The 16,340-nt window shown below is 43.5% G+C and overlaps 1 protein-coding gene across 8 annotated transcripts in view; it reads right to left on the bottom strand.

Annotated features, from left to right (window-relative positions):
• LOC135558659 (nuclear receptor coactivator 2-like) overlaps positions 1 to 16,340 on the bottom strand; it is a 50,270-nt gene that overhangs the window by 17,711 nt on the left and 16,219 nt on the right. For all 8 annotated transcript variants that reach the window (XM_064992664.1, XM_064992665.1, XM_064992660.1 and 5 more), the window contains 9 exons: positions 15,295 to 15,405; positions 14,611 to 14,783; positions 11,526 to 11,629; positions 9,279 to 9,456; positions 8,650 to 8,847; positions 7,557 to 7,658; positions 6,268 to 6,408; positions 6,003 to 6,150; positions 760 to 2,077 (listed from right to left, as the gene is read on the bottom strand). In XM_064992664.1, the coding sequence (XP_064848736.1) occupies positions 760 to 2,077; positions 6,003 to 6,150; positions 6,268 to 6,408; positions 7,557 to 7,658; positions 8,650 to 8,847; positions 9,279 to 9,456; positions 11,526 to 11,629; positions 14,611 to 14,783; positions 15,295 to 15,386 (2,454 nt within the window). In that variant the 5' untranslated portion in view covers positions 15,387 to 15,405. The remainder of the gene's footprint in view (positions 1 to 759; positions 2,078 to 6,002; positions 6,151 to 6,267; positions 6,409 to 7,556; positions 7,659 to 8,649; positions 8,848 to 9,278; positions 9,457 to 11,525; positions 11,630 to 14,610; positions 14,784 to 15,294; positions 15,406 to 16,340) is intronic.

The raw sequence follows: 16,340 nt of genomic DNA, 5'->3' as shown, positions 1-16,340 counted from the left end.
GAATGGAATCTTCCTGCTCAGGCCATTTCATACAGGCAGGCCAATGAATAGAGGGGAGGATATAAATAGCAAGCTGAACTAATGAGGTCATGTATGATGTAAGGCTGCTCTGCCCTCCGATCCGCACGGCTCCCAGCTCTACTCTGCCCTCCTCCCTGTGCACTGCACGTCTGCATGCCAGGGTGACCTGCTGTTGGTTAGTTCCTGTTCCACCTCCTGCCTTCTCTCGGGCAGTGTCCCGATTCTCTAACAATCTCCCAAAGTGTGCACTTGCACACTTCCAGTCATGATCTAAAAATATTGGATTGGAGTAAACATTGGCTGAAGTGGGGTCTTCACCATTGTTAAAAATGGTGTGTACAAGTGCACCCTTTGGCAAAACTCACATATTGTGGCTATGCTAAAAGAGATCTGTGAATGTAGTGTATTTCGGGAGATTTTCAAAACATATTGTTTTATGCCATATATATTTTATCTTATTCTCAATATTCTCATCTGAGATGAATCTGTAGCTTCCCAAGAGGAAACGTGTAGCCTAACTTACAACTAAAGGCTGTAGTTTTTACCTTCCCATCCATCCACCCATCTCTTATCCCTTGAACACAGATTTACTACAACCTCTACCTCCTACTTCAGACTCTCGATCAGTGGTTGTGTCCCTATAGCGCACCACCTTTAACCAGGACCCATAGGGGGAATAGGGTATCATTTGGGACGCAGTCAGTGTATCATGACCATACACATTGTTGCTCTACTGACCTGGTCTGCCATGTTGTATTCCGGGTCGTGCTTCTCAGTCTTCACATTGGCCAGCTTCATCTCTGTCCCGGGCTCCATCTTGATGCCTTTCTCCTGCATGGTGTTGTCATCCTTGTCCAGCAGGTAGCGCAGCAGCGCATTATCCTTCTTCTTGGGGCTGATGGACTCCTGCTTGGTGGCCATCTCAGCCATGGTGGCAGCCATACTGTCTGGTCCTCCCTGGTCTTGCTGGCCCTGACCCAGCTCCTTCCCCGTGGCCTCAGCTGTCAGCTTGGCCAGCTCCACCGGGGACGTGCTGTTCTGGAGGAGTCTATGGAGGATCTTGTGTTTCTCCTTCAGCGAGGTGGAGTGGTTGTTCTGGCCACCTGGTCCCATCCCGGGATCCTTACAGTTGGGCTCCCCTCCCCCAGGGGCCCCGTGGGGCGAGCAGGGTTCCATGTGCTCTGACTTGTTGGTGAGTAGCTGCAGGAGCTTGGTGTGGCCCTTACTGTTGAGGAGCCTGTTCTGGGCCTCGGTCAGCTCTCCTCCTGATCCTCCAAAAGGCTTGAGGGTGTCATCTTTCGACTTCCTCTGCTCCACGTTCTCCCTCTCCTCCCCGTCTGGCTGGGACTGCTCCCCGTACGCTCCAAACATCTCTATCTCTCTCTCAGACGTGCAGCTGCTGCGGTTGGCCAGCTGGCTGGAGTTGAGGTTGGGGTTACTAGTGCTGATAGCTCCACCACTACCAGGGGGACTCTGCATCTGCAGCATGCTGCCTGGCTTCCTGTCAGGTGACCCTATGGACTGCCCCTGCTGGGAGACCCCGTGGCATTCGCTGAGGGCCTGAAGGGCGTTGAGGGAGCTGTTACCAGTGTAGACACTGTGGTTGTTCCCCACCCCTGTGCTGTTACACACCCCTAGTGGAGAGTGCAGGCTGCCCGTTGGGGAGAAGGGTCCTGTGGGAAGAACGTGGGGGCAACCCGCCACACTGGGGCTCTGGCGGTGGCGTGGGGACACCATGGTACCACCGCCACTTTGACCCCCCTGAGAGGTCACACTGGGGCTGCCCTGCGACGGGCTGTTCATCCCCATCTTGAGTGGATAGTTGCTGCTACCCCGAGGAGTGGGAGAACGGTTCATAGCCCCCTGGCATCTGTAACGTCCACCCATGGTGGCCATGTTGGTATTGCTGCCAACCATTGTGTCCTGTCCCCCCAACCCTGGGGACAGCCCACCCACACTGGGAGGAGTCAGTGAAGACACAGTGTTCATTGGCTGCTTCCCCATCCCCTGTCCCTGGGCAGACATGTCTGGGTTCATCCCACACATTGTCTGCTCCCTGGAAGAGGGCAAAACAAATAGACACACAGCTTTAGGGATGGAGATGGACATAATCATAGGCTCAATCCCAAATGGCACCCTATTACCTATATAGTGAAGTGATCACAGCACTATGGGCCCTAGACAGAAATAGTGCACTATAAAGGAAATAGGGTGCAATTTGGAATGCAAACATATAGCCGTTTTCAGTCATTCTGGCTAAACTATAGAAAAGCATAAAATGGCATTCACTGTCAACGTTCTCCATTCACACAGTACTACTTCCATGACGGACACTGATAAAAGACAATGTAGGCGAATAACTAAAGTTCTCTCCTATGAGACAGCGCAAACTCAAATGCCAGTGGAGTCTCCAGTCCACAGCTATAAAGCAGTACGCACCGAGCGGGTTTAGCAGCTTCAGGCACAGTTAAAAACACAAAGGCGTCATTGTGCACGGCACTGAAGCAACATTATGAGTTTCAGAATTAGACAAGAAAGCACCAAGTTTGCAGTTGATCCACTCATTCTGAACAACAGTCCTGTTATTGTTTCCTGTTCCTGTCGAGCTCTGCCCCAAGGCCGCCAGATAAACGGGTGAAACACTGGGGTTGCTTCCGAAATGGCACCCTATTTCCTTGATAGTGCCACTACTTCAGAGTGCAAGTCACAGAGCTCTCGTCAAAAGCAGTGCACTATACAGGGAATAGGGTGCCATTTATTAGCTGTGGCAAGGGATGAACTGAGCCACCGTTGCGTGGATGCACCCATAGAAATAGAATCAGTAGAATGGCCCAGGGTCCATGTCAATGGCTGCTGAGGCCCAAATATTGGGGGTTGAACTAGAGCAGGGGTCAACCTTCTCTTGCCCAGGGACCCCCTCCCGGGCAAACCAGTGGCCCCAAACATACGTTAGCATTTTTTATGTCATGACTTATCAGGTTAATGATAATTGCAAGGTAATCAACATTTTAAAAAGGAATAGATTTGGAAGATAATGTAGGGAGGGAAAAATAATGACACTATAATTGTAAACAGTAATATTGCCTATTAGCTGGAAAAGTAACTCCAAACACATTTTCGCTAAGAGCAGCTGTTTAAACAAATGTCAGTCATTTGTCCAATTCAAGAAAGCTTACATACACTACCATTCAAAAGTTTGGGATCACTTAAAAATGTCCTTGTTTTTGAAAGAAAAGCACATTTTTGTCCATTAAAATAACAAAATTATCAGAAATAAAGTGTATACATTGTTAATGACTATTGTAGCTGGAAACAGCTGATTTTGAATGGAATATCTACATAGGTGTACAGAGGCCCATTACCACCAACCATCCCTCCTGTGTTCCAATGGCACGTTGTGTTAATCCAAGTTTATCATTTTAAAAGGCTAATTGATCATTAGAAAACCCTCCTGTTAGCACAGCTGAAAACGGTTGTTCTGAATAAGAAGCAATAAAACTGGCCTTTAGACTAGTTGAGTATCTGGAGCATCAGCATTTGTAGGTTCAATTACAGGCTCAAAATGGCTAGAAATAAAAGAACCTTCTTCTGAAACTCAGTCTATTCTTGTTCTGAGAAATTAAGGCTATTCCATGAAAGAAATTGCCAAGAAACTGAAGATCTCGTGCAACGCTGTGTACACAGAACAGCGCAAACTGGCGTTAACCAGAATAGAAAGAGGAGTCGGAGGCCCCGGTGTCAAACTGAGCAAGAGGACAAGTACATTTGTGTGTCGAGTTTGAGAAACAGACGTCTCACAAGTCCTCAACTGGCAGCTTAAATAGTACCCGCAAAACACCAGTCTCAAAGTCAAGTGAAGATGCGACTCTGGGATGATGTCCTTTTAGGCAGCGTTGCAAAGAAAAATCCATACTTCACACATGCCAATAAAAAGAAAAGATTAAGATGGGCAAACGAAAAGACACTGGACAGAGGAACTCAGCATCCCGGAGTCACCTCTTCACTGACAGAGGGTGTTTTGCGGGTTCTATTTAATGGATCTGCCAGTTGGACTTGGAGTCTTTTTTTTTACAGTAGTGCATGTCATATACTCCAGTGAGTGTAATTGACTCCAGTTGGTGTTATTTGAACTACAGTTGAAGTCAAGCGTTTACATACACCTTAGACTAATATATTTAAACTCAATTTTTCACAATACCTGACATTTAATCCTAGTAAAAATTCCCTGTCTTAGGTCAGGTAGGATCACCACTTTATTTTAAGAATGTGAAATGTCATAATAATAGCAGAGAGAATGATTTAATTCCGCTTTTATTTATTTCATCACATTGCCAGTGGGTCAGAAGTTCACATACACTCAATTAGTATTTGGTAGCATTGACTTTAAATTGTTCGGTGAAACATTTTGGGTAGCCTTCCACAAGCTTCCCACAATAAATTGGATGAATTTTGGCCCATTCCTCCTGACAGAGCTGGTGTAACTGAGTCAGCTTTGTAGGCCTCCTTGCTCGCACACGCTTTTTCAGTTCTGTCCACAAATCTTCTATAAGATTTTGCTCAGGGCTTTGTGATGACCACTCCAATACCTTGACTTTGTTGTCCTTAAGCCATTTTACCACAACTTTAGAAGTATGCTTGGGGTCATTGTCCATTTGGAAGACCCATTTGACATCAAGCTTTAACTTCCTGACTGATGTCTTGAGATGTTGCTTCAATATATCCACATAATCTTCTTACCTCATGATGCCATCTATTTTGTGAAGTGCACCAGTCCCTCCTGCAGCAAAGCACTCCCACAACATGATGCTGCCACCCCCGTGCTTCACGGTTGGGATGGTGTTCTTCGGCTTGCAAGCCTCCCCCTTTTTCCTCCAAACATAACGATGGTCATTATGGCCAAACAGTTCTATTTATGTTTCATCAGACCAGAGGACATTTCTCCAAAAAGTACAAACTTTGTCCCCATGTGCAGTTGAAAACCGTAGTCTGGCTTTTTTAATGGCGGTTTTGAAGCAGTGGCTCCTTCCTTGCTGAGCGGCCTTTCAGGTTCTGTCGCTATAGGACTAGTTTTACTGTGGATATAGATACTTTTGTACCCGTTTCCTCCAGCATCTTCACAAGGTCCTTTGCTGTTCTTCTGGGATTGATTTACACTTTTTGCACCAAAGTTCGTTCATCTCTAGGAGACAGAACGCGTCTCCTTCCTGACTGGTATGACGGCTGCATGGTCCCATAGTGTTTATACTTGCGTACTATTGTTTATACAAATGCACATGGTACCTTCAGGCATTTGGAAATTGCTCCCAAAGATGAACCAGACTTGGGGGTCTACAATTTTAGCTGACTTCTTTTGATTTTCCCCTGATGTCACGCAAAGAGGCACTGAGTTTGAAGGTAGGCCTTGAAATACATCCACAGGTACACCTCCAATTGACTCAAATTATGTCAATTAGCCAATCAGAAGCTTCTAAAGCCATGACATCATTTTCTGGAATTTTCCAAACTATTTAAAGGCAGTCAACTTAGTGTATGTAAACTTTTGACCCACTGGAATTGTGATAGTGAATTATAAAATGAAATAATCTGTCTGTAAATAATTGTTGGAAATATTACTTGTGTCATGCACAAAGTAGATGTCCTAACCGACTTGCCAAAATTATAGTTTGTTAACAAGAAATTTGTGGAGTGGTTGAAAAACGAGTTAATGACTCCAACCTAAGTGAAAGTAAACTTCCGACTTCAACTGTATATTAGGAGTTGTGAAAGGAAGCTGACATCATTAGAAATAATATATTCTTATTTTCTACTGTAGATAACTAACAAAAATATTGTTTATTATGTTGTTGCAAGCAATAGAACTAAAGACAATGAAATAAAAATAAATTCACATTTTTTATATTTTCGCAGCTCCCCCTGCAGTACCTCCGTGACCCCTGGTTGAATAACCCTGAACTAGAGAGAGGTGGTCAGGGGAGACGTACCTCTGGAGGATGTGGAGGGACATGTAGAGCTGAGGTTCGTTGGTGGCAGGGGAGCGCACCAGCTTGCTCTTGGTGTGAGCCGACACAATGGTACCGTCGGACAGGGAGAAGCGATACAGAGGGCTGAACGCATGGCCCTGTCTCAGGACTGGAGAGAGAGGGATGGAGAGAGAGAGATATAGGGGAGAGAGATTTAATGACATGCTTTCAAATTTGGGCATTCATCAACTGAGGATCAAAGGCCTAGAGATCCCGTGAGATGTACCTTCTTGCTGATGCTTTTTGGCAAATGACATCTCCCCATCGTTCTGCAGGTGGAACATTTGGATACATCTCCTGACCAGGTCCTCCCAGCCTGGCTTCATGGAGGCTCTCAGCAGACTGGTGTCCAGCGACGTGATCTTACCTAAGAGTGCAATGCTAAGTTAGTTTCCCCAGCTTCAATCAATTAAACTTTATTTTATTAATACATTAGCATGTTGTCACAAAGTGCTTTACAATTACCCTGCCAAAAACCCGAACAGCAAGCAAAAAAGCACAATGCTTCATTGCATTGTCTTACACGTCAGATCGCATCACGCTCGTCCATCAAACCATCTTTCTTGTAGGACGTGGAACTCAGCTCTAAAAATCAAGATTATGCTCATCTGCCTAACACTAGTTCCTAATTCTGAAAATCACTCCGCTCTCGGAAACTATGACGCACTAGCGATTACGACAAACCATGCTGCAACTAGCAGCCTAGTGCAAGCTTGTTTGAATGGCCATACAGTAGCTAATTTGCCAGCTTGTTGATTAAGTTGTAAGGCACCAAAGTCATGGGACTGTTCTCAAAAATCAGCATCTAATAGCTGGAACTGTGCCTCGCTACTTTGTATCATTTGGCCAATGCGATAACTTAGCAGAGAGCAGTCAGCTCTGCTGTAGAACTCGGTGCACTAATCACAACAGGTATCATGAAGACTCTGTGCATTAGCTAGAATTTCACTATGCTTATTGGGCGTATTCAACATTGAGTATGTGAATTGGCATCGTTACCATTGATTTGAAACCGGTTCAGCCAGCAAGCAGACACATGAGCAAGCCAATTTGTGCATATTTTGAATTTCATAAATACTGATGCTACCACCACAAAACACCTCAACTAGACTTCGATTTAGATAGTGAAGAAGTGCTCATGAAAAAAAAAAACTTATATTAGTTACAGGTTTATAGTTTTTGGTAAGATTCACTCTGACTCTTGAGGATGAAAGGGGGTTCAGTGGACGATATCACCTTGGTAACATTTTCAAAAATTAGGACAGCATATTGTAGACCGACTTCTTTTTAGCTATCCCATCAGTACTTGCAAGTTATCAGACAAACGGCCTTCTGACATGAGACAATGGCTTCATTGCGCAAAGGCTATTCAACTGGTGTCAGAATTGTGATCCTAATGTAGAATTCAAGCAAACATTGAATGCGAATGATGAAACTCTGAGACCCAACCCACAGAGGTGATGAGACTTACTTAGAACAGGTGAATACAGTAGCAAAGTGGTAGTTGTCCCCTACCTTGGAGATCCTGCCTGGTGGTAAAGCTCTCGTATGTTGGGAGCATGGGCCTCTCTTTGACAGGAACCCGTCGTGCTACACAGATCAGGCAAGACTGGAAATCTTTACAAAGAGAACCAAAAACAAACATATTAAAAGCTTTACCTAGAAGTAGCCCAAGTTCATGAACATGACCTCCAACTTATCCTCTTGGTTGGAGGCGGTAGGTGATACAACTTGGCGATGTTCAGTTCACACCCTGCCTCAACTCTCCTGGCTACTGTCCTTACTCAATATCAACACGTCTCCATTGAATTTGAAGCTATGATGCGGTTTCAATGTCAAAATACATTTTTTTTTTTGCAGAATATCTTGGAAGCAGTGGCGGATGGACGGCGGTACTCAAATTAGACAAGACATATTTCCCTGGGAGCTCCAAGGAAAGGAGGAAGTGGCAGACACTAATTAGACGTCCCATGGTCCTCTCTGAGGATGTGTCTGACGGATGACAGGAATCTAAAGGAGGACAGGACACTGGAGAGACGGAGATGAACGGAGAGGAAAGACACCCAACCCCACAGAGCTGTATTCACTAGGAACGAACAGAAACAAACAGCCCGAAAACAGGAGGGACTACCTGCACATGTCCAATAAGGAAAGCTGGTTTTTCCATTGTAAAATGTTTTGCACTAATGAACGCGACCCAAGTCTACGATTTCTGTCCAAACCAAAGATTCCACACTCCAATATGGCTCATCACAAAGTGCATTCTTGTGATAAGCATACTAATAATAGCATCAAAAATTGGAAAAACTCTAAAACGAATCATTTTAGGAATGTAGAGTGTAGTGCTCTTGAAGAGCACATGTAACATCTGACAAACATATTAATGTCCCATGTTGGAAGATTTAGTGACATTTACTCAGATAGATAGAAGACATCATTCCAAGAGTTCAGCATTAACCCCTCATGGGAAGACAGGGGAGTGGATAACTGATCATAAAGGTACTTCATGATGACAGTAAACATCCTTTTTCTTTTATTCACCTCTTTTATGTCAATCATTGAATTTTCAACTCAAGTTTGATTTGATGGCAAACAAAGATTTATGTACCTTCTCCCTCCTCTTTGATGGACTTTGGCTCGGACACGGCGAAACACTGCATGGTCTCATACTTCTGCTGCACCTCCTGGTCCTGGGGCTCCTGCTCACCTCCCTGCCAGGGCCCGTGGGGGTTGACCAGCATGCGGCAGTTAAACGTGTGGCTATTCCTGTTGGGATTCTCACTGGATCGCGGTGGTCTGCAGTTCACTAGGGGGCACACACAGTGGGCAAAAGGTCAAAACGATCAACTTACTGTCCCCATTGGCACCGAATATCAAATCATAATTTCCTGTCTCATTCATGACTGACTCATTCACTGGCGATCTAAAACCTTCTTAAAGAAGGTATGACAGCAACCCATGCTTTGGATTTGTTTACCTGGCCACTGTTTCAAATGCTATCTTTTTAGCATTTGTGACACAAATCCAATGCAAGGCAATGGTACCTATATTAGCATTTTCACACTTCATGTTCAACTCAATTAAATTACTTACAGATGATTTAGACATTAATCGCAAAAGTGTATATATTTGATAGATGGTCACAGGGAGTGTGAGTGGGTATCTCAACTCACCCAGGGACTTGGGCAGCAGTGATGGATTGATAAAGGAGTGAGAGAAAGGTGTAGTATAACTCACCGAGGGACTTGGGCAGAAGGTTCTTGATGAACTCTGCGTGGTCTCCTACGTGCAGGACGCTGTAGACGCTGGTGTTCATCAGCTCCTCCTGGTTATACTGCAGGTACTGGGTCACGTTCTCCGACACAAACACAATGTTCCCCTCCATGTTCACCACAAAGAAGAACCCGTCCAGCGCCTGTGGAGGAAGGCATTGGGAGAAGATGAGGTTTTTTAGAAGAAAAAAGACTTAACTGATACATACAACACAGAAATGTGTATTTTGATATACACAAAAACACCCATTAGGTCGGCGAGGGAGTAGAGGAAGAAGGTTATTAGTGAATTGACAGAAACTATAGACAGATTATCAAAAATGGGAGAAACATCAGCTACCTTTGGTATATTCAGGGTTGTTATCTATTGTGTCCCAAATGATGTTCTCTTCCCTATATAGTGCACATCTATGGACCAGAGTCCTATGAGGCCTGGGCAGTAGTGCATAGGGAATAGGGTACCATTTGGGATGCAAGCATGGTGTTGATCCAGGGTCTGGGTTCCAATGGGTTAAGAGGAGATTTATGTGATATTACTGAGCCATTAGCCAAAGTGTTCTTAGAGCCATTACAGTGAGGATACAAAATAGAGAGCCATCATCTACGGAATATTATAATAATTATTATTTTTTAAACACCCGTATGTATCCATTACAAAGAGAAAAGGGCATAAGAAGTTAAGTTCCACACAACATTATAGTCAATTACGGCTGAGCAGCACAAAGCTACCATACTAAAGACATGCTTTGAGATCAAAACATTAGCAGGTAATGATCGGACGTAAAATGGGCTAGCTAACAGCATGTGAAAAGTGAGTCTTAGTTCCAAATGGCACCTTATTTCCTTTATATAGTGCACTACTTTTTACCAGGGCCCATAGGCTTCTGGTCCAAAGTAGTGCATGATATATATGGAATAGGATGTCATTTGGGATGCATCGTGTGCTTCATCATTAAAACATGACGACACGCAAGTCGGACAGTCAAGTCGGAATATAACCATACAGTATAACCATGCATTACTGCATAGCGAACCGACTCAACTGAGAGCATTGTGTATCAACAGGCTCATCATCCTCAGTGAACTAAATAGCTTAGAGAAAAATAAGTCTCAGCCAGAGACAGTGTGTGTGTGTGTGTGTCTCTCTTAGGACAGGAGAGTGTATACAAGACAGCTAGGCCATTAAATGCATTCCCTGAGCCTAAGCCTGTAATCGCTTATTCTGGCCTGGCAACAATTCACTGTCATATTAGTGGGTTTGGGTTGTACACAATGTAACTAAACTGCAATGACAAATGGGCCAAACTAGGGTAAAACTATGCTTGAAACACTAACATGATTAAAATAGGAATACTCTTCCTCTATCAACATGCTTTAGCCATGGTGCTACAGCAGCTATTCTGTGTGCAATAGAAAACACAGTTGGAACTCCACATAGACAGAAACGGGTTTTAAAAGCTATGATTTCGGGTAAATCGCCTGTCCTCTTGGCAGCTACAGAGAGGTTTCTCGGAGTTTGCTTTATGGCCCATGGTTGGTTACCGCCAGGACTGATGAGTAATCCTCTCCTCCACCACGTCAGCAGCCCGGCTGTGAATTGTCCCTGCTCCCAACCTGCACCACTTCAAACAGCGCGGACAACCGGCCGCAGCAGTTATATTTAGATCTACTGTGTCAATGCCATGACGTAGGCCATTTCAAATGGCACCCTATTCACTATGTGGGGAATAGGGTGCCATTTGGGACGCAGACACTGTCTGAATGCAGAAACGTATGAGCCAGAGGGAGAATAAATACACAACAACAGATTAGACAGAACTGGAGAATAACACTGGCAGCCATTCGCTGATTACCACTTTCCCTGCTTATAGATAGAGGGACCCCTCTGCTGTCGTCAAATGAGGACCAGGCTAGTGCATTGGTGAACAACTTGTCCTGACGAAGACCCAGTTGAGTCGAAATGTTGTCTTATTACACATTTTGGGAGCATTATACCAGTGTGAGGACTTACTTTTTGTTCTATCGTGCATTACCAAACTTGCAGGGGCGTTAGCTACAACCCTATGCAGGGGGAGTTATACAACCCTACATATTTTAAACGTGTCGATTTCACAAGTCCTGCTAATCATGTGACTTGTGTGTGTTCAAGGTAAAGGATCACATGATTCAAAGTGAGTCAGTGTTGTGAATAGTGTGCATTGCTCACACCCACCTCGAGCATCATTGGTCCAAGAGCGTCTTTGTCAATAACACTTTGGCCTGTTGACGAGACGTGTGCTTTCTGTACCTCCTCTGCATTGGTAGTAGTTGTTTTCTCTGCAGGGTTGGAGAGAGGGGAGGGAGAGAGTGAGGGGGGAGAGGGAGGTTGTTAGACATGTTTCACTAGTTAACATGTAATCACGTCAGCCCCAGCACAGCCATTGCAAAGGGAGTGTTGTGTTGAAAGAAAACATGACTAGTTATATATACCATAGTCTAAACAAAAATCCTGAGATGGGAGGATCAAAAAGACAATGAGAATAATTTGTCATTCAAACTAACAGAATCCTGTCAACAGAACATTATTATTATTTTATTTTTTAAATAAGTGGTGTGTGTGGGTGCTGATTAATTTCTAGGAAGCACTCATTTTACCAACCCTGAGAATGACTTACAACAAGTTGTTGTTGTGTTAATATTATTTAGTCTGGGACAACTGATAATCATTAGCAACATTAAAAAAAAAACTTTTTATGGGAAATTAAGTCTCCCACAGTCTATACCTAGCCTAGTGCAAACAGTAAACCACAGTACTGTTGATGTACTTGGGAATGTGTGTTGACTTAAATACCAGTGTGCATCATTGAGTGTTTGGATATTGTATTAATGCCTCAATAGGCCCGTCTGTCCCATCCATTCATCCTCCCCTCCGGAGCTCCGCTTCCCCCCTCCCATATTTCTCCCTTTCTCTCCCTCGTACTGTGGTGTCATTGGTTGGTGCCACTAGAGTCAAGCTGTCCTCTGTCCGTCCTGTCTGCCTCAATAGGGTACATAGCTGACATTCCTGTCCACCAACTACCACTACATTAACTGTAGCAAAAATATTAGAATCCTTGATTAATTCTCAGCTAAGATCTTTTTGAACTACAAATTGGTATTCTAAACTCAGGGGTGGAAGTAACAAATTACAACTACTCACGTTCCTGTAATTGAATAGCTTTTCTGTGTACTTTCAAAACCATCCATTACAGAGTACAATCTTTTTAAAAAAGGAAACATCATGGGAAGCATAAAGTTTGCACCTTTTGTAGCAGCTAGAACTGTTCACTTGTTCGTCAGTGACAAGTAACATGACCAGATGGACCAATACAATTCCATTTCACGCATCGCTCCAAAACGGCCCAATCACAGCTGTGTATGCAAACCAAATGAAGATCGATAGCAGGATTTTCTAGCAGTAAAAAAGTAGCCATGTGCCATGAAAAAAAAAGGTTTCCTAATCAACTTGAAAAATAAATGGAGCCTAATGAGATTGAGCAGGTTCATGAGACGACACACAGAGACCAAGCCAGTGGCCGGGTCTTCTGAAGACCATGAGGAAGGAAATCCCTGGCCGAATCTCAAAGAACACTTCAGCTTCAAGCAGAGAACAAGGTGTATTTATGGAATCTAAGCTCTGCTTACCAAAGATGGTGGAGGTGGCTGCCTACAAAAACTCTGTCAAACTTGAGGAAACACGTAATGGTACGAAAAGTAAAGTTCTAAATATATATTATCGCCATGGATGGCGTTTGTTATGTAAACTATGTAGCTAACAAAGTGTTGCTACTAGCCAGTTGCATTCAATCTGTAGCATAATGCTAATGTTAGCTAGCTCATCCTGTTGCTAACTAGTTAAAAGCTAAACCTGACCAACATCTTTACACAGCTGAAGGAACTATAAGCTGTAGAGCGGGCTACTACCGCATTGACATTATGGTAGCTAGTAACCTCAGCAAAAAAAAAAAAGTCCCTTTTTCAGGACCCTGTCTTTCAAAGATAATTTGTAAAAAAAAAAAAACTTCAGATCTTCATTGTAAAGGGTTTAAACACTGGTTCCCATGCTTGTTCAATGAACAATAAACAATTAATGAACATGCACCTGTGGAACGTTCGTTAAGACACTAACAGCTTACAGACGGTAGGCAATTAAGGTCACAGTTATGAAAACCTAAGGCCTTTCTACTGACTCTGAAAAACACCAGTTTTGGAGCAGTTGCTTCTTCCTTGCTGAGCGGCCGTTCAGGTTATGTCGATATAGGACTCATTTTACTGTGGATATAGATACTTTTGTACCCGTTTCTTCCAGCATCTTCACAAGTTCCTTTGCTGTTGTTCTGGGATTGATTTGCACTTTTTGCACCAAAGTACGTTCATCTCTAGGAGACAGAACGCGTCTCCTTCCTGAGTGGTATGACGGTTGCGTGGTCCCATGGTGTTTATACTTGCATACTATTGTTTGTACAGATGAACGTGGTACTTTCAGACATTTGGAAAAAAATATTCTGGTCTTGGCTGATTTATTTTGTGTCAAGCAAAGAGGCACTGAGTTTGAAGGTAGGCCTTGAAATAAATCCACATATACACCTCCAATTGACTCAAATTATATCAATTAGCCTAACAGAAGCTTCTAAAGCCATGACATCATTTTCTGGAATTTTCCAAGCTGTTTAAAGGCACAGTCAACTTAGTGTATGTGAACTTCTGACCCACTGGAATTGTAAATTACAAGTGCAATTATCTGTCTGTAAATAATTGTTGGAAAAAATACTTGTGTCATGCACAAAGTAGATGTCTTAACCGACTTCCCAAAACTATAGTTTGTTAACAAGAAATTTATGGAGTGGTTGAAAAACGAGTTATTGACTCCAACCTAAGTGTATGTAAACTTCCCACTTCAACTGCATAATTAATACAGTAGGCCGTCTCTCCCTCTCTCCTAGTTTCCTGAGTCTTACATCACATTACTCATCACTATATAATCCAGTCAGTGAATAACAGCCTGCTTTTCATTATCATCAAGAAGAGTGTCTCATCTGATCTTCCACTGTGTGTGCGTGCGCATCTGCTCAGCTGTTGTCTGCCCTTCAAGCAGACACACACACAAACGCAGCTGACTGAAATATACGCGCAGTCCTGCTCGCTCACACACACATGAAATGTACATTAAGTGTGGTATTTTGAAGAAAGCAAGTGATTGTGACAGAGGAATGCGTGTGCTTACAATGGAGGGGAATTAACTCAATATTAGAAAAGGGTCTATAAAGTCAAAGCCTTACCCTGCTCTTTTATTTGACGAATCTGCTTCACAGTTTCTTTCAAGATTGCACATTTGTCCGGCTTGACATTGAAGTTGTCAATGTCATTGATGTTTGCAAAGATCAACTCCGCCAGTTCTTCAATGTATTTGTTTTCATGCTCCCGGTTTGGTTTTTCCATGCTCCTCTTGGGGCTGTGGAGACAGAGACCGAGGTAAGACAACCGACAACCCAGGGCAAGTGAACACTGATTAGGAAAAATACTTTCACAGCAATGTGTGGTGTCTTTTTATCAAAACGTAAGCAAGCAAATTAGCCTATACATGTACTTAAGATTAATAGACGGCAAGAAGGAAAAAGTCATTCTGTATTTTGTCATTGCACGATGGCACCCTATTCTCTACAAAGTGCAATTATTTTGATCATGTTCTGATCAAAACTAGTGCACTAAATAGGGAATAGGGTGCCATTTTGAATGGCGACATGCTCTCCGTATGACCTTTGTATAACCTGACTGCTGAATGACCTAGAGCTTTACCACGGAAATGGATCCGTAACTAAGTTTGTGTTGAGGCGTAGGTGTGCGCGCACATATTGGAGAGGGATCTGTAAGAGCCCTAATTAAAAGTAGTGCACTATATAGGGGGAATAGGATGCCATTTGCAAAGCATACTATGGTTGTGTGTGTTTGACAGCTGATCTTACCTGGGCCCCAGGAGATCCGGGCCACATTCTTTCCGCTTCAGAGACTCTCCCCTGGCAGCAGGGTCGGGGGTGTTGTCCCCCGCACTACTCATCTTCAGCAATTATCACCAACTACAGAAAGAGAGAGCAGAAGACACCATTAAGGCTCAAGCCTGACGAAGACCTTCAGGTTGAAACGTTGCAATAAACCGCTGGAGCATTAATCAGTATACGGGTATCTACCAATTAGAGGTTGACCGATTAATCGGAATGGCCGATTAATTAGGGCAAATCGGAAATGTGTATTTTTGGGTGCAGATTTTTATACCTTTATTTAACTAGGCAAGTCAGTTAAGAACACATTCTTATTTTCTATGACGGCCTAGGAACGGTGGGTTAACGGCGTTGTTCAGGGGCAGAAGGACAGATTTTCACCTTGTCAGCTCAGTGGATACAATCTTGCAACCGTACAGTTAACTAGTCCAACCATTGCACTCCACAAGGAGCCTGCCTGTTACGCGAATGCAGTAGAAGCCAAGGTAAATTGCTAGCTAGCATTAAACTTACCTTATAAAAAAACAATCAATCATAATCACTAGTTATAACTACTAATCCAGTTTAGCAGGCAATATTAACCAGGTGAAATTGTGTCATTTCTCTTGCGTTCATTGCACGCAGAGTCAGGGTATATGCAACAGTTTGGGATACCTGGCTCATTGCGAACTAATTTGCCAGACTTTTATGTAATTATGACATAACATTGAAGGTTGTGCAATGGAACAAGAATATTTAGACTTCGGTATGCCACCCGCTCTGGTGCATCTGCTTTCACTTGAGGCCAAAGCCAGGCCACTGGTTCTTGTTCAGCCTGCATTTACATTACTAATGGCTGACTGTGAATTTTAACACCTCACAAAGCAACTGTTTTGATTATGCAGAGGTTGTTGATTCTGCTCTTCACAAGTCCTCACTGTCAGCTCCAGCTATGGAAACAATTTCCCTAGTATAGTATATACACTGGTGCAACACTGGTGTTAGTCAAAAAGCAGCATAAGAGCACCTCTTAA

This window comes from Oncorhynchus masou, chromosome 17, assembly GCF_036934945.1.
Source record: "Oncorhynchus masou masou isolate Uvic2021 chromosome 17, UVic_Omas_1.1, whole genome shotgun sequence".
In the NCBI taxonomy this organism is placed as follows: Eukaryota; Metazoa; Chordata; class Actinopteri; order Salmoniformes; family Salmonidae; genus Oncorhynchus; species Oncorhynchus masou.
The sequence above is the reverse complement of the archived record's forward strand: the minus strand, read 5'-3'. Positions and strand labels throughout refer to the sequence as shown.